The sequence below is a fragment of the Ascidiella aspersa genome, chromosome 3 (genome assembly GCF_963924565.1).
Source record: "Ascidiella aspersa chromosome 3, kaAscAspe10.2, whole genome shotgun sequence".
In the NCBI taxonomy this organism is placed as follows: Eukaryota; Metazoa; Chordata; class Ascidiacea; order Phlebobranchia; family Ascidiidae; genus Ascidiella; species Ascidiella aspersa.
In genome coordinates, this window is record NC_139449.1 from 2956690 (window position 1) to 2968343 (window position 11654).

The 11654-nt window shown below is 34.1% G+C and overlaps 1 protein-coding gene across 1 annotated transcript; it reads right to left on the bottom strand.

The window, feature by feature from the left end:
• Nucleotides 1-794: 794 nt before the first annotated feature.
• Nucleotides 795-8013, bottom strand: LOC146158102 (charged multivesicular body protein 3-like). Its single transcript, XM_083383648.1, has 6 exons — nucleotides 7868-8013; nucleotides 6679-6739; nucleotides 6097-6276; nucleotides 4798-4919; nucleotides 4367-4478; nucleotides 795-2933 (listed from the first exon to the last, which is right to left on the bottom strand). Exons 1-6 carry the CDS (start codon nucleotides 7910-7912, stop codon nucleotides 2800-2802), a joined length of 654 nt encoding a protein of 217 aa, XP_083239774.1. The 5' UTR covers nucleotides 7913-8013; the 3' UTR covers nucleotides 795-2799.
• Between the last annotated feature and the right edge of the window lie 3641 nt (nucleotides 8014-11654).

Below are 11654 nucleotides of genomic sequence, written 5' to 3' on the forward strand. Positions count from 1 at the left end.
TTTGAGTTAGTTGCACATACTTTTTTTTGCGCTAGTTCTAAATTAATATTTAATTTTTGCAATGATTCCAAAGGTTTCGCTGTGTTGTACACCACTGTGCAAACTCTGTTGTACACCACTGTGCAAACTTTAACATTAAAACGGCTAAAAATTTTCTCGATCTGCGCGAATCTTTTCTACTTAGATGTTAACTTTTTTTAGCACAAAATCTCTTTGAGTGTCATGATTTCATATCATTAAAGATATAACGGCCCTATTTAAAATTTTGCTAACTTATAAATAAACGATAAAATTCATCCACCGTTCGAACTATTTTTTATCATATTTATATATGATAACAGGCTAGCAACAGGGGACTCAAACTTTTTCGCGCGAATCGATAATGTTTTTGCAATATTTCTGCTGTTGTTGTGTGTTATCACATCTTTTGAAACACGCTAAGGCAAGGTTTAATTTTTGCGCTTACATTTTTATTTGCGCTTACATCGCAGCCTTACAACTGTGGAGTGAATGCCCTCACGACACGTTTGTCAAAATCATCTCGTGCACAAGCAATTTATTGTGTGTCCAATGCTAAAATCCTCCTGAATTTACAGTTTAGCGCTAATTAAACCCATTTTTTGTGCTTAAAACCTCTAGGCCTACCATTACTATTGATTGTGTGCAACACAAAGAGACAAAATACGTTAAATTTAGTCAATATATATACTTAAATCTAGTTTTTCCGCTAGAAGTATGTGAATACAGAACACTGTTGAACTGTGGCTAGAATTTGAACACAATTTCTATTTTATGTTTATTTCTTTATTTACATGTCGCATTGCAATTTCAAAAAAACGCGCGTTTGAAAATACGACAACGATTGAACCGAAAAAAACATCAGGCAAACGTGAAATTAAGTGCTTTTTTTTCGATGTTTTGTAACGTTCCAAGGATAAACGATTATCGCGACAAACTCTACGAAAACAAGGATAAAATATTAAACGGTCAACATTTTGGGGATGTCCGACACTGATACCTGATATGAGCAAAACTATCGCAATCCAATTTGATACCAAATGATGTTATTACTATACTCAAACAAGCAAAACGGGAAAATTAAAACGTTTAAAGCATTTTTTTTAAGTAATTACGCCAAAATATGTTTAAGCGTTAGAAGTTTAGTTATATCTAGTTTTCGACATACTTTTTTGATAGATTTGTCTTTAAAGGCAGAAATTACATAATTGGATCGCAAAACATCATTTAAATGCACAAATCAATTTGGTAACGAACCGGCAGCGATACCAGCCTAATATCGGACGAGTACCGATATTACCACTTGGTATCGGGTATCGGCTCCGATCCGATATTATCTATTATCGGACATCCCTTTTCAGAATTGTTTGGCCGCATGCCGTTTCAATTAGTGCAAACTTAAATGTTGTTGCAGAAAAAATACATTTTCTTTTACTAAACATACGAATTAAACACACAAACAAGTTTCTGATTAAAGAACATAGCGTACAAGAACCAAACGCCATATGTATCATGTGCGTATAGGGATACTTTACTTCCCGTTTGTAACCTGTATTTGTACGGAAACAGCAAAAGCACAGAAATTCAATAAAGCATTTTTTGTTCGTGGTACAAAATAGAACTTCAATCAAAAAGGGACAAACAACCGGTAAACAATCCATATTTTTTACGTAGGGAAAAAACAATCTATTGGTTCCGTTTTAGTGGAAAATCCGTTATTACGATTATTTAATCCCATCACTGATCACAATTATATGTACGAATGCTATAAAACAGTGGCGCAATTAGAGGTGTTGATTAATGTATGGGCGAATATGCGCTCGTGAAAACATTTTGTTGTTCACTTTAAGTTTATTAAATATGGCGTACCAAGTCAAAGCAGCGTTTCACGTTTTATGTAGAAACAAATTCCAAAAGTTTATCCGAGTTTAGGGTGTTTTATGTTTTTGTAATCCGATCAAATTTCTAGAAACGCGACGAGGCGGTTACCGGTTTAAACCTTTGGGCTTCATTTGACAGGAAAGAGTTGAACTTGATCTGTATCATATGCGCAACTTTGTTTTCATCAGCTGTAGAGAAACTTGCTAAATATTGTCAGGCTACTATTTAGTGACTTGGATACAGAGACTATGTTATTTTGGCCTGTTTTAGATTCAGTAAGAAAAAGTATTATTTTAAACGAAGAACGCTTTTTTTCTAGGTTTAAAAAATACATTTAAAAGAGAAGTATTATTTTAAAACGATCCAAACAAGAATTCTGTCTATACTAACCAACTAAGTTCATTTCAAAACGTTTAGGAAACCGAAAAATTTAACTAAACTAAAATATTTAGGTAAAACTAAAATTACAACCCCCGTAAGGCACAAGACAAGAAAAATGGGTGTGGTTGAAAAGGTAGGAAAATAGTATCAATCAATTTTGTAGTTTAAGATTATGAACATGCGGAAACTCTTAGGCCAGTAAAAGTCTACGAATAAGTGTTGAACAAAAAATAAATTTAATGGGACATCATTAGACTTTCCTAAACGGCAAAAGGCGTTTTTAAAATGAAGTTTAAAAAAAATTACTTTTTTTTCAAAAATAAAAATCGATACAAATTTTTTTATCAATTTGCAAAACAAGAAACTATTAATTGTCCGTTACTCGGCATTCAGTGATACAACTATCTATGTTTTATAAACCTTAAAAGAATACATCACTTATTACGACAGCCGTCTCGAAATACAGCCAATGTGCCGGCATCGACAAAAACAAAACCAAATTGTCCCCAGCTGTAAAATTTAGCTCCTGAGCGCCTCCAAGCGTTGCTGCATGTCGTCTTCTTCCTCCTCGCTCGATTCTTCGGCAGGAGCGAGGACTTCGCTGGTGGATGGAAGCTCGTGAGATTCAGAGTCGGGAAGTTTGCCAAGCGCACCTGAGGAAGTCAGGGTGTGAAGTGAGAAAGTAATAAATGTTATTCCAGTTTAAAACACAAGTCTTTATCTGTTCTAATTACATAAACTTATACCACAGTAACATGGGCAACTTATTCAAATAGAAGATAATAAAACAATTTTATATAAAAAAAGTAAATATAATAATGAAAAACATATTAGTACTATAAGCAACTGAAACTGAAAGACTAAGAAGCTATAATACAAAGGCTGGAGCTCCTTGCTGCTTGAAGCACAAACACAAAGTGAAGGACAAACCAAGATCAAAATCACATAATCCCAACACATAAATCAAACCAAAGCTAGGAAAACAATTTAGATATCTTAACAATAAATATCAAAGCCCATAATGTACAGAAGTAGGTGGCAGTTTGTTGACATTTCAAATAAATCACAAAAAAATAATGCCCAAGGGTTAAATTGATATGTAGTGAGAATCAGGGCTGCGAAGTCGGAGTTGGACTCGGGACTCAATGGAGTCGGTTTGTTTTGCCTGGGTCGGACTCGGGACTCGAGTAAGACCGCGTAAAACTACCCGAATCCCGAGTCCGAGTGCGCATGCGCAGTATGAAATTTTTAAACTGTTAAGGCGGCAAAATGTAAGTTGTAAAAGTGTAATAGCAAATGTGAAATATTTTCAAACCATGTAATGCGTGTGGATCAATTATGACACAAATATGAGTGGATTGCAGAAAATCCACCTTAATTTAGTTGCGTACATGGGTAAAACACAGGCTGTAAAATCTGAGCTGGACTTGGGATTCGACAAAATTTTAATTTGGCCAGAGTCGGACTCGGGTGTATTTTTTTGGCCGGACTCGGACTCGGGAGTTGGACTCAGGTTGTTTTTAACCGACTCCGCAGCTCTGGTGAGAATATCCAGAAAGTTTGCCCAACGCGCCTGTTGAACTAAGGATATAAGGAATAAGCCTTGCAATAGATATTAAAGCCCATAAAGAAGTAGGTGGCATTTTGTGAACATTTAGAATAACTTTTAAGTTAATAGCTGAAGGCAGTAGTTTTGACGTAGTAAGAATCATACAAAAAAAAGTAGCATTTAGTGGACGTTGCTTGTTAAAACAAATTAAAACTGCAAGGTTGGTTTATAGAAACATTTTATGGAAAGTTAAGGTGGACTGATGTGGTAAAAGCCTAATTATTTACAAATAACTGGTTACGAAAATCTACTCTTCTGAAGATTGTTTGAAGTTAAGGCAAATGAAACCTAGGGAATGATTTTATTTGTTAAAAATATTTCTGTTACTTATATTTGAATTTGTCTTACTACAGATAAGACATATCTTTTAAACTTAACTGCTGTTTAACTTACATTTATTCAACTTTTACCTAAAAACAATTTTAAACACCTTTTTATTAACAAACAAAACTGCAAAAAAGGGATGAAATATTTTACCAGCGGTGATTTCGTGTAGAACTTTGTCAATTTCGTCCTGCGCTGCGTCTTCAGTATCATCATCTTCCAGAGATGCAAAACTATCTTCCATCATATCTTCCATGATACCCATCTAAAAAGAAAAGTTTGTTTAAGATAGGAAAGTGTGACACTTTTTAATTTTGCAAACTAAATAAAAAATCCACTCCCTTTTAAAAAGCAACCCTGGTGTTTTCAAAATGACTTTATTTAAATGTAAAACCTATTTAAGTAGTGATTGTAATTTTTACACAAATGGGCGAACTAAATTGACAAGATGCTGTATACCAGTGTGTGTGGCATACATTTGATAAGTGAATATCAGAAAAGAAGATTGTCTACCTCTATAAAACTTACAGCCACAAAAATCAATCAATTTATAAGAGCTCTGAACAATAATAGGAGAAATAAACCTTCATCATTTCTTTTGACAGTTCCATCATGTTATTTCGAACTTCGCCGACTTTCACGAGAGATTGCATCATTTTCATAACTTCAGTGCTCTTTTCAAATGCACCAGAAACTCTCACCATTGCTAAAAAATAATCAAATTGTAAAAAATTCATATATATCAATGGTGAGCCCTACTTCGACAGCGGGCCGCATGAAAAACAGAAAATGTCTTGAATAGACATACAACATGTCATTACTTTTTATAGAATCTATATATACTTGTGTTGAAAAGCTGAAAAGAGTAAAGATAAGGATGCCTTACAATTGAGTAATGCTTTCAATAATATAATCTAAAATCATGGAAAATATTAAGGCTTATTTTTGCCTAAAAATGATTTTAAACATGAGTCGCAGGCAGGATTACACTGCTTGGCGAGCTGGATCGAGCAAGCGGCCCGTAGTTTGCCCAGTTCTGATCTATATATTATAATGTGAAACAAGAGAAATTTTGATTATTGCCTTGATCTGTTTTTTTAAATTATTTACAATAATAACACATATATTCAAAGTTGCTCTTCTTAAATTTTGTAACTATATAATTTTTTTAATTTTAAATACAACAAAAAAAAGTTATAATTATCTATAAACCAAACACTGACATCTAGAAAAGTCAATTAATAATGTTGTTTTTTAATGCAGAATTAGGGTTATATAGATTTATTATTGACTTGAGCTAGTTTAGCAATACTTACAAAAATTTAATACCTTAATAAATACTCGATTGTCAAAACTATTGTCTATAAACAAATGTTTTAGAATTTTCTTATACGAAAGCAAAGTTATACATCAGGGGTGTCCAATACGCAACACACATGCACGCCACTTAGTGAAAAATGGCATGCTAGCCCCTAAAATACAAAATTTGTTGTACAGTCAATTGTCATTGTTTAGTCACAATATAAAACAATCGCCGCAATTATGACAACTAACAATTACTTCTTATACTAGAACAATATACTCTTATGGAGGCTAGCTTTTACATAATTATAGCTTGGTGTAAAGAAGCAAAAGTCAGCTCTCCAAAGGATACTTATAGACGCAGTAATGCGCATTGCTGCTAGCTTAAAGGGAGACTTTGCCAGACCAAGTAAAAGGTTTAACTTTGGCGCAGGAAGAAGTTATAGGATAAAAAGTGGCACATAGGCATATTTGAGTTGGACACCACTGTTATACATAATAATACTGAATGCAAACTTCAGGTAATTGACATACGTTTTTTGCTTATTTCATCACAAAAAACAGACATTTAAGGTAGTCACCTGCTTGATTCTTTACAGTCATATCAACTGAATTGATTTGTGCTTTCGAGGCATAAATTCGATTGATTGCTTTCCTTGAATGAACAACCTCCTTGGCGAGAATATTACAAGTTGTCTTATCTCCCTTCTTGGCAGCATCTTTCAATGTTCTTTTTACTTTGTCTTCTTCCCTTTTAATGGCTACAAATAATAAAAAAATCTTAAAAAAAAATTAAAAGTTAAGTAATTCTAAAACACAATATAATTATATATGGTAAAAAATATTATCGTAGCTAAAAAAAGGGTTCACATTAATCTTTAATTATAAAAAAAGAGTTAAATTAAATCTCTAATTAACTTCTGCTGAATATGTCACAAAATCATCCAGTTTTTAAACAAAGTAAAAAAAAGTTAATGTATATTGACTTTTTAATGTATTTAACAAATATGTAATGTTATATTGTGGAATAGAAAATCAAAAACAACTAATTTTGTATTAAGTCATTCTGCTGTTTTGTGGATAGGAATGTACAAATATTGACTCAGAGCTGATACAAAGAGGTGGTATTGTGCCATCTGATCAAATTTTTTTTTGTACCAAACCTGTAACTTGACGATCTAAAACCCTCTGTTCCTTTCTCAAGGCTCTTGAAACTTGGCGTGCCTAAAATCAAACTGTATTGCATTAAAAATCATCAACTGAACACCACTGCTGGAAAGTATGGCAGATCTCGCAGGTGCACGGCTGAAAAAATCCCGGTGACCGGGTGCAACAAAGGTAAAAAAGTGCACCTTGGAAGCACTTTATGATTTTCTGATGCAATCTGTATTGTATACATTGCACAGTAAACGTATTCCGCACAAGCGTTTTACATATTTCGGGTGCAATTCAGATTTTTTGGGGTGCAATTTTAAAAGATTGAAAAAAATCTTGTGGGTCCACTTGCCATACTTTCCACAGTGGCTGAACACAACACTATTACGTCCGCAAGAAAAGTATTTGCCCAATAAATTGAACAAAACCAAAATACGGCAGGGCGCTGGTCTAGAACTTACAATTATTGGGTAACACTAATTTACGGAATGATGAATGGTCGGAATGGTCGGAACGCTCACAGTATTATTATTAAATATAATAACATTTGACTGATCTTCACCCAAACGCTAACCCCCACCCTAACTCAAATATTGTGCGTTGGTTTAATAATTGTTTTAACGGGGTAACACTTAAATAAGTGAGCGTTCCGACCATTTATCATTCCGTAAATTAGTATTACCCCACTTATTTACAGTAACAAAACGAGTTGTCAAAAATGAAATTGCAAAAAATAAATAAATATGAGATAATAAGTGTAAGAATAATACTTCACCCACCTGAACCCAAACTCGCACCCTAAACGAAAAAATGTTAGCAATATAAACCTGGTGGATTTTAGACCAGCGCCAAATATTTGGTAATAGATGGGAGAAAAAACGGCGCTCTTTCACTTATGAACGTGAAAAGTTATGCAAAAAAAAAAATAATAATACCGCATACCACAACGCATATTGTTTGGGTTAGGGTTAGCGTTTGGGTGAGGGTGGGTCAAGTAATATTATGTTTATTATTAAAAATAACTTGACCCACCCTCAACCAAACGCTAACCCGCACCCTAACCCAAACAATATGTGGTATTCAGCATTTGAAGAAAATTTTTTTGTTATTAATTTTTAAGTACAATAGTGAAAGAGCGCCAAAAAACTTTTGTGTCAAATACCTAGTTACAATTCAAGGTATCGTCTACAACAATACCTTTTCTCTCGGATCCGGAGGCGGATTTTTACCAAACAAACCCATCTAATAATGGTACGAGCACGATTTCTGTCAGAAGCACTTTAATCTTTTATCTGTAACTACAATAAATTGACAATAACAATAAGTAAGAATCATATGATCAAACTTTTTAATTTGTTTTGATTGATGTGTCGCATCACCTCTTGTCGCGTTTTCACTGACGCGTGACGCCAACGAAAGATGTCGCGCCATTTTTTATCACTATTTTTATTTTTATCGCCTCATTTTATTAGTTAATCCAAAAAGACATCAAGAAGCTGCTATGGAATTGTCTGTGGAGGTTGACCGCAAAGGTAAATTTTTTATACTAGACAACTAGAACATAAGTCCACCTCGAAAGTGCATCCCGGTCAGCTCTGGCAGAGCATAAGGTTGAACTTTGACACGAAAATTTTGGACTGGGAACCGCACTATTAGAAAAGTCGTGTCATTGAATCATTCCAGACCTAAGTCGTAACACCATAAACAAAAGGGATTATTAGGTGTCCGGCTATCTATTAGTCGCTGTAGCTAAACGCTACGACTGATAAACGCAGCTATTTCAGCTGTTATTAGCTGCCGAAACGTTGGTTTATACCGATGTAATTCATCCGGTCCGCCTCCTCTTTGACAATTTAGACACGAATCCGTTTCACATACTTTTTGACTATTTTAACTCCGTAAGTGCGAACATTTTTTGCACTTCGCACGACATCATTCTACATCCTGTTTGTTTACGTTTTGATGTTGTATTTTCACCTAGTTCATTCAAAATGTTGGACGTATATTTTTTATCATTTTTTTATTTTCGGCAATGTAATAAAAACTTGCAAAAATTTAAAAGAAATACCGGTATACCAAAAAAATCGCACTCGCTTCGCTCGCCAGGTGTGCCAACACTGAGCTAGATTAACTTTAAATGTTATCACGTTCCCTCAAAGTAGTTTTATTACTTTTCGTTAGTAGTATGGATGACGACGTGTGAAATCAAATTTTAAATCAAACAAACGCCTTTTTTCGCTCTTTGCGCCAACACTTTACAGCCTTCTTAAATGTTATTACGATCCGAGGTCCGACTGATTCACAGTTGTTTTAACATGTCACAACACAATTCTTAGTTATCAAAAAAAAACAATTCTTAGTTATCATTTTGTGCTTTCTGAGTTTGGTTTTGGCCCGCGACTAGAAAAAGCTTGCCGACCCCTGATTTATAACTTGGTTTGCACCCGAAAAGCGATTCTATCTGTTGCCTGATGCAGTAAATTCTATATTTAAAATTTGTTTCTGACTCATATGAGGCAGATATCGCAGTTGTAACCTCACAGTAAGTTTTGTTCATTAATCTATCGACATTCGTAGAAATTATTTACTCAAATGTAGCACAGGAACAAAAACTACTTGCTATTTCTAAAATGTTTTAAAGTTTAAATTCTATTTGGAAAAAAAACTCCTGTTCGAATTTAAATGTTTATGTATAAAAAATGTGTACCACAATTTATTAATCTTGTTATATTTTTGCGACAGATATATTTTTAGTTTGTATACAAAATTTGATCAGCGCTCGTACATAAAAACAATACGTAAAGAAGAAAACAAAACAACCACTCTTGGCAAAGTCCAGCTAAAAAAACAAGCTCGAAATGCCAACTAAGTGAACTTTCAAAAAAATTGGATAAATGAACCCTGGTACTTAAAAAAGTTTACATATAGATGGTGTTAGGCCTATATAGGCTATATTATGAGCTGTTTAGTTAAGAAACGGAAGGATAGCCTATATACCAGGGAACTTTAATAAAAAGTTACACGGATAGTGATTTAGCTATTTAAGAACTGGATAACTCCGATATAGAAATTGGGCTGTCAGGATAAATCTTCAAAACAAAAATGCGAATTACTTTTTAAAATTACATAGAAAGTGTTACTTAATTATCTTGAAACTCGGTAATTTCACTATAGTCACTACAGTAATTTCACTGACAGAGTCCAGCTGAAATTAACAAGAAATACGTTCATTAAATATTCAATTGAGAGTAAAGTAACGAATTAAAAATACCGGTACAGAGAAAACTTAACAGAGACGACAGACGTTACGTAAGTGTCGTTACTTAATACCTTAGAATTGAGTAATTTCACTACAGAGAGTGCAACATAAGCTGACAAGAAATACATTCAGTAATTCTCAAGAATTAAATCAAAATACATACGAAAACTTAACATAAAAGTACATAGTTGTCGTTATTATTTAGAATTTCGTAATTTTGTGCAGAAATTGTGCTACCAAAATGCAACTGAAGCTAAAATAAAACACATTAAGCAAGCCATCAATTTAGAATTAAATAAAATTCAGACAAAAATTGCAAAAAAGCAGTGCTGTACAAAACCCAATGTTCGGTTGTTCAAACTACATCTGGTTTCGGCTTCTTGTAAAGATTGGGAGTCGTCGCTTTGCAGACCCCAAAGAAAATCCCGACCACAACAAAGACAATAAGGACCCCAGCCCCCAAGTAGGCCCAACCGTACTCGTTGAAATCTGGGTAGGGTGAGTAGGGGTCAACCTTGGAACACCCCCGTTTGGTGCTTGACCACCAACAGCGGAAAACTGGAACTTCGAAGTTGATTTCTGCCGGATCGGCCAAGTTCGCTATATGGGCCATCTTGGATTATAGCTTTTTTATTGCAATGGTTGGTATAAGTGGTATAACAACCTAAATTAAGCATATAGTTTATAAAAAAATATTCGTTATTCTTTTAGTGATTGAAAATCAATTATTTCACTTTATTAGGCCAAAACTTCGGAATTCAGAAGTTTAGTTCACCTTTATTTGTAAAACACCAGGGGGAAGCAATATATCATATAGTTTATAGGCTTCTGCGAATAATTTATGGTCTGAAAAAACAACGGAATGTTTTAACTTTAAAATCTTGACAAGTTTATCTGTTTTAACTTTCCAAACAGCTAAAATCGAATTACACGAGACTTGAAAATGCTGAATCAAAACCGAAGGTTGCAAAAACTTTTTTAATTCTGTGCTTCTATTGTAGCCTACATTCAAACAAATTTGGCATCGTGACTTTGAAGTTTGAGGTAACAGTTTACACAGTTCACTAAAACTCTACCAATTCTAAAAACGCAGACACATTCGACGGCCATTTCAAAACTAAATTTCAAGAAAGGCCGGTATGTTGTACCCGTACTCAAAGATTTCAAATACACTAACACTGGAAATAGTTTAGCAGACTTCCAATTATGATAAAGATCTAAATGTCTAACTTTACAACATCTTACGTTTTACCTTGGAAATATACCTTGGAACATTTTAAAGTCATTACGTTTACAGACTGGGCGATGCTCCTACAAAGCTTGACAAGCCAATATTAACTTAATGTCGCAAGTTAAATATTACCCAACCGAAGTATAGGCCTTACGTATATATGCTGTGTTTACCTGATACAACACACACACTGATCGAAGATGGGTTGACGATTATACTTGAATAAAATGAAGTCACGTAGCTAAGTGTGGGTGGGACCGCATATAGACAGAAAGAGTTTGTTTTCGCCTGGATAAACTTGGATTTTAAAACAAAACACATTTGGCTTTGGATCTAGGGGTTCTTAAACCCTTTTTACCGCGGACCCCTAAAAATATTTTTTCTTTCGCTTGGGCCCAGTATAGGCAAGGACAATTCAGATTTTACACAACTGATAAATTTACGTCAAAATATGTCAAAATCATCTGTTTCCGGTCCAAAAAGTGTAAAAGCGC

What these genes read in the sequence shown, in the direction of transcription:
- LOC146158102 (XM_083383648.1), bottom strand. Translation starts at nt 7,912, where the DNA reads ATGGGTTTGTTTGGTAAAAATCCGCCTCCGGATCCGAGAGAAAAG. An exon ending in GACTGTAAAGAATCAAGCAG is followed by an intron (nt 4,920 to 6,096) that starts GTGACTACCTTA and finishes ATTATTTTTTAG; the next exon opens with CAATGGTGAGAGTTTCTGGT. An exon ending in TCTACACGAAATCACCGCTG is followed by an intron (nt 2,934 to 4,366) that starts GTAAAATATTTC and finishes TGACTTCCTCAG; the next exon opens with GTGCGCTTGGCAAACTTCCC.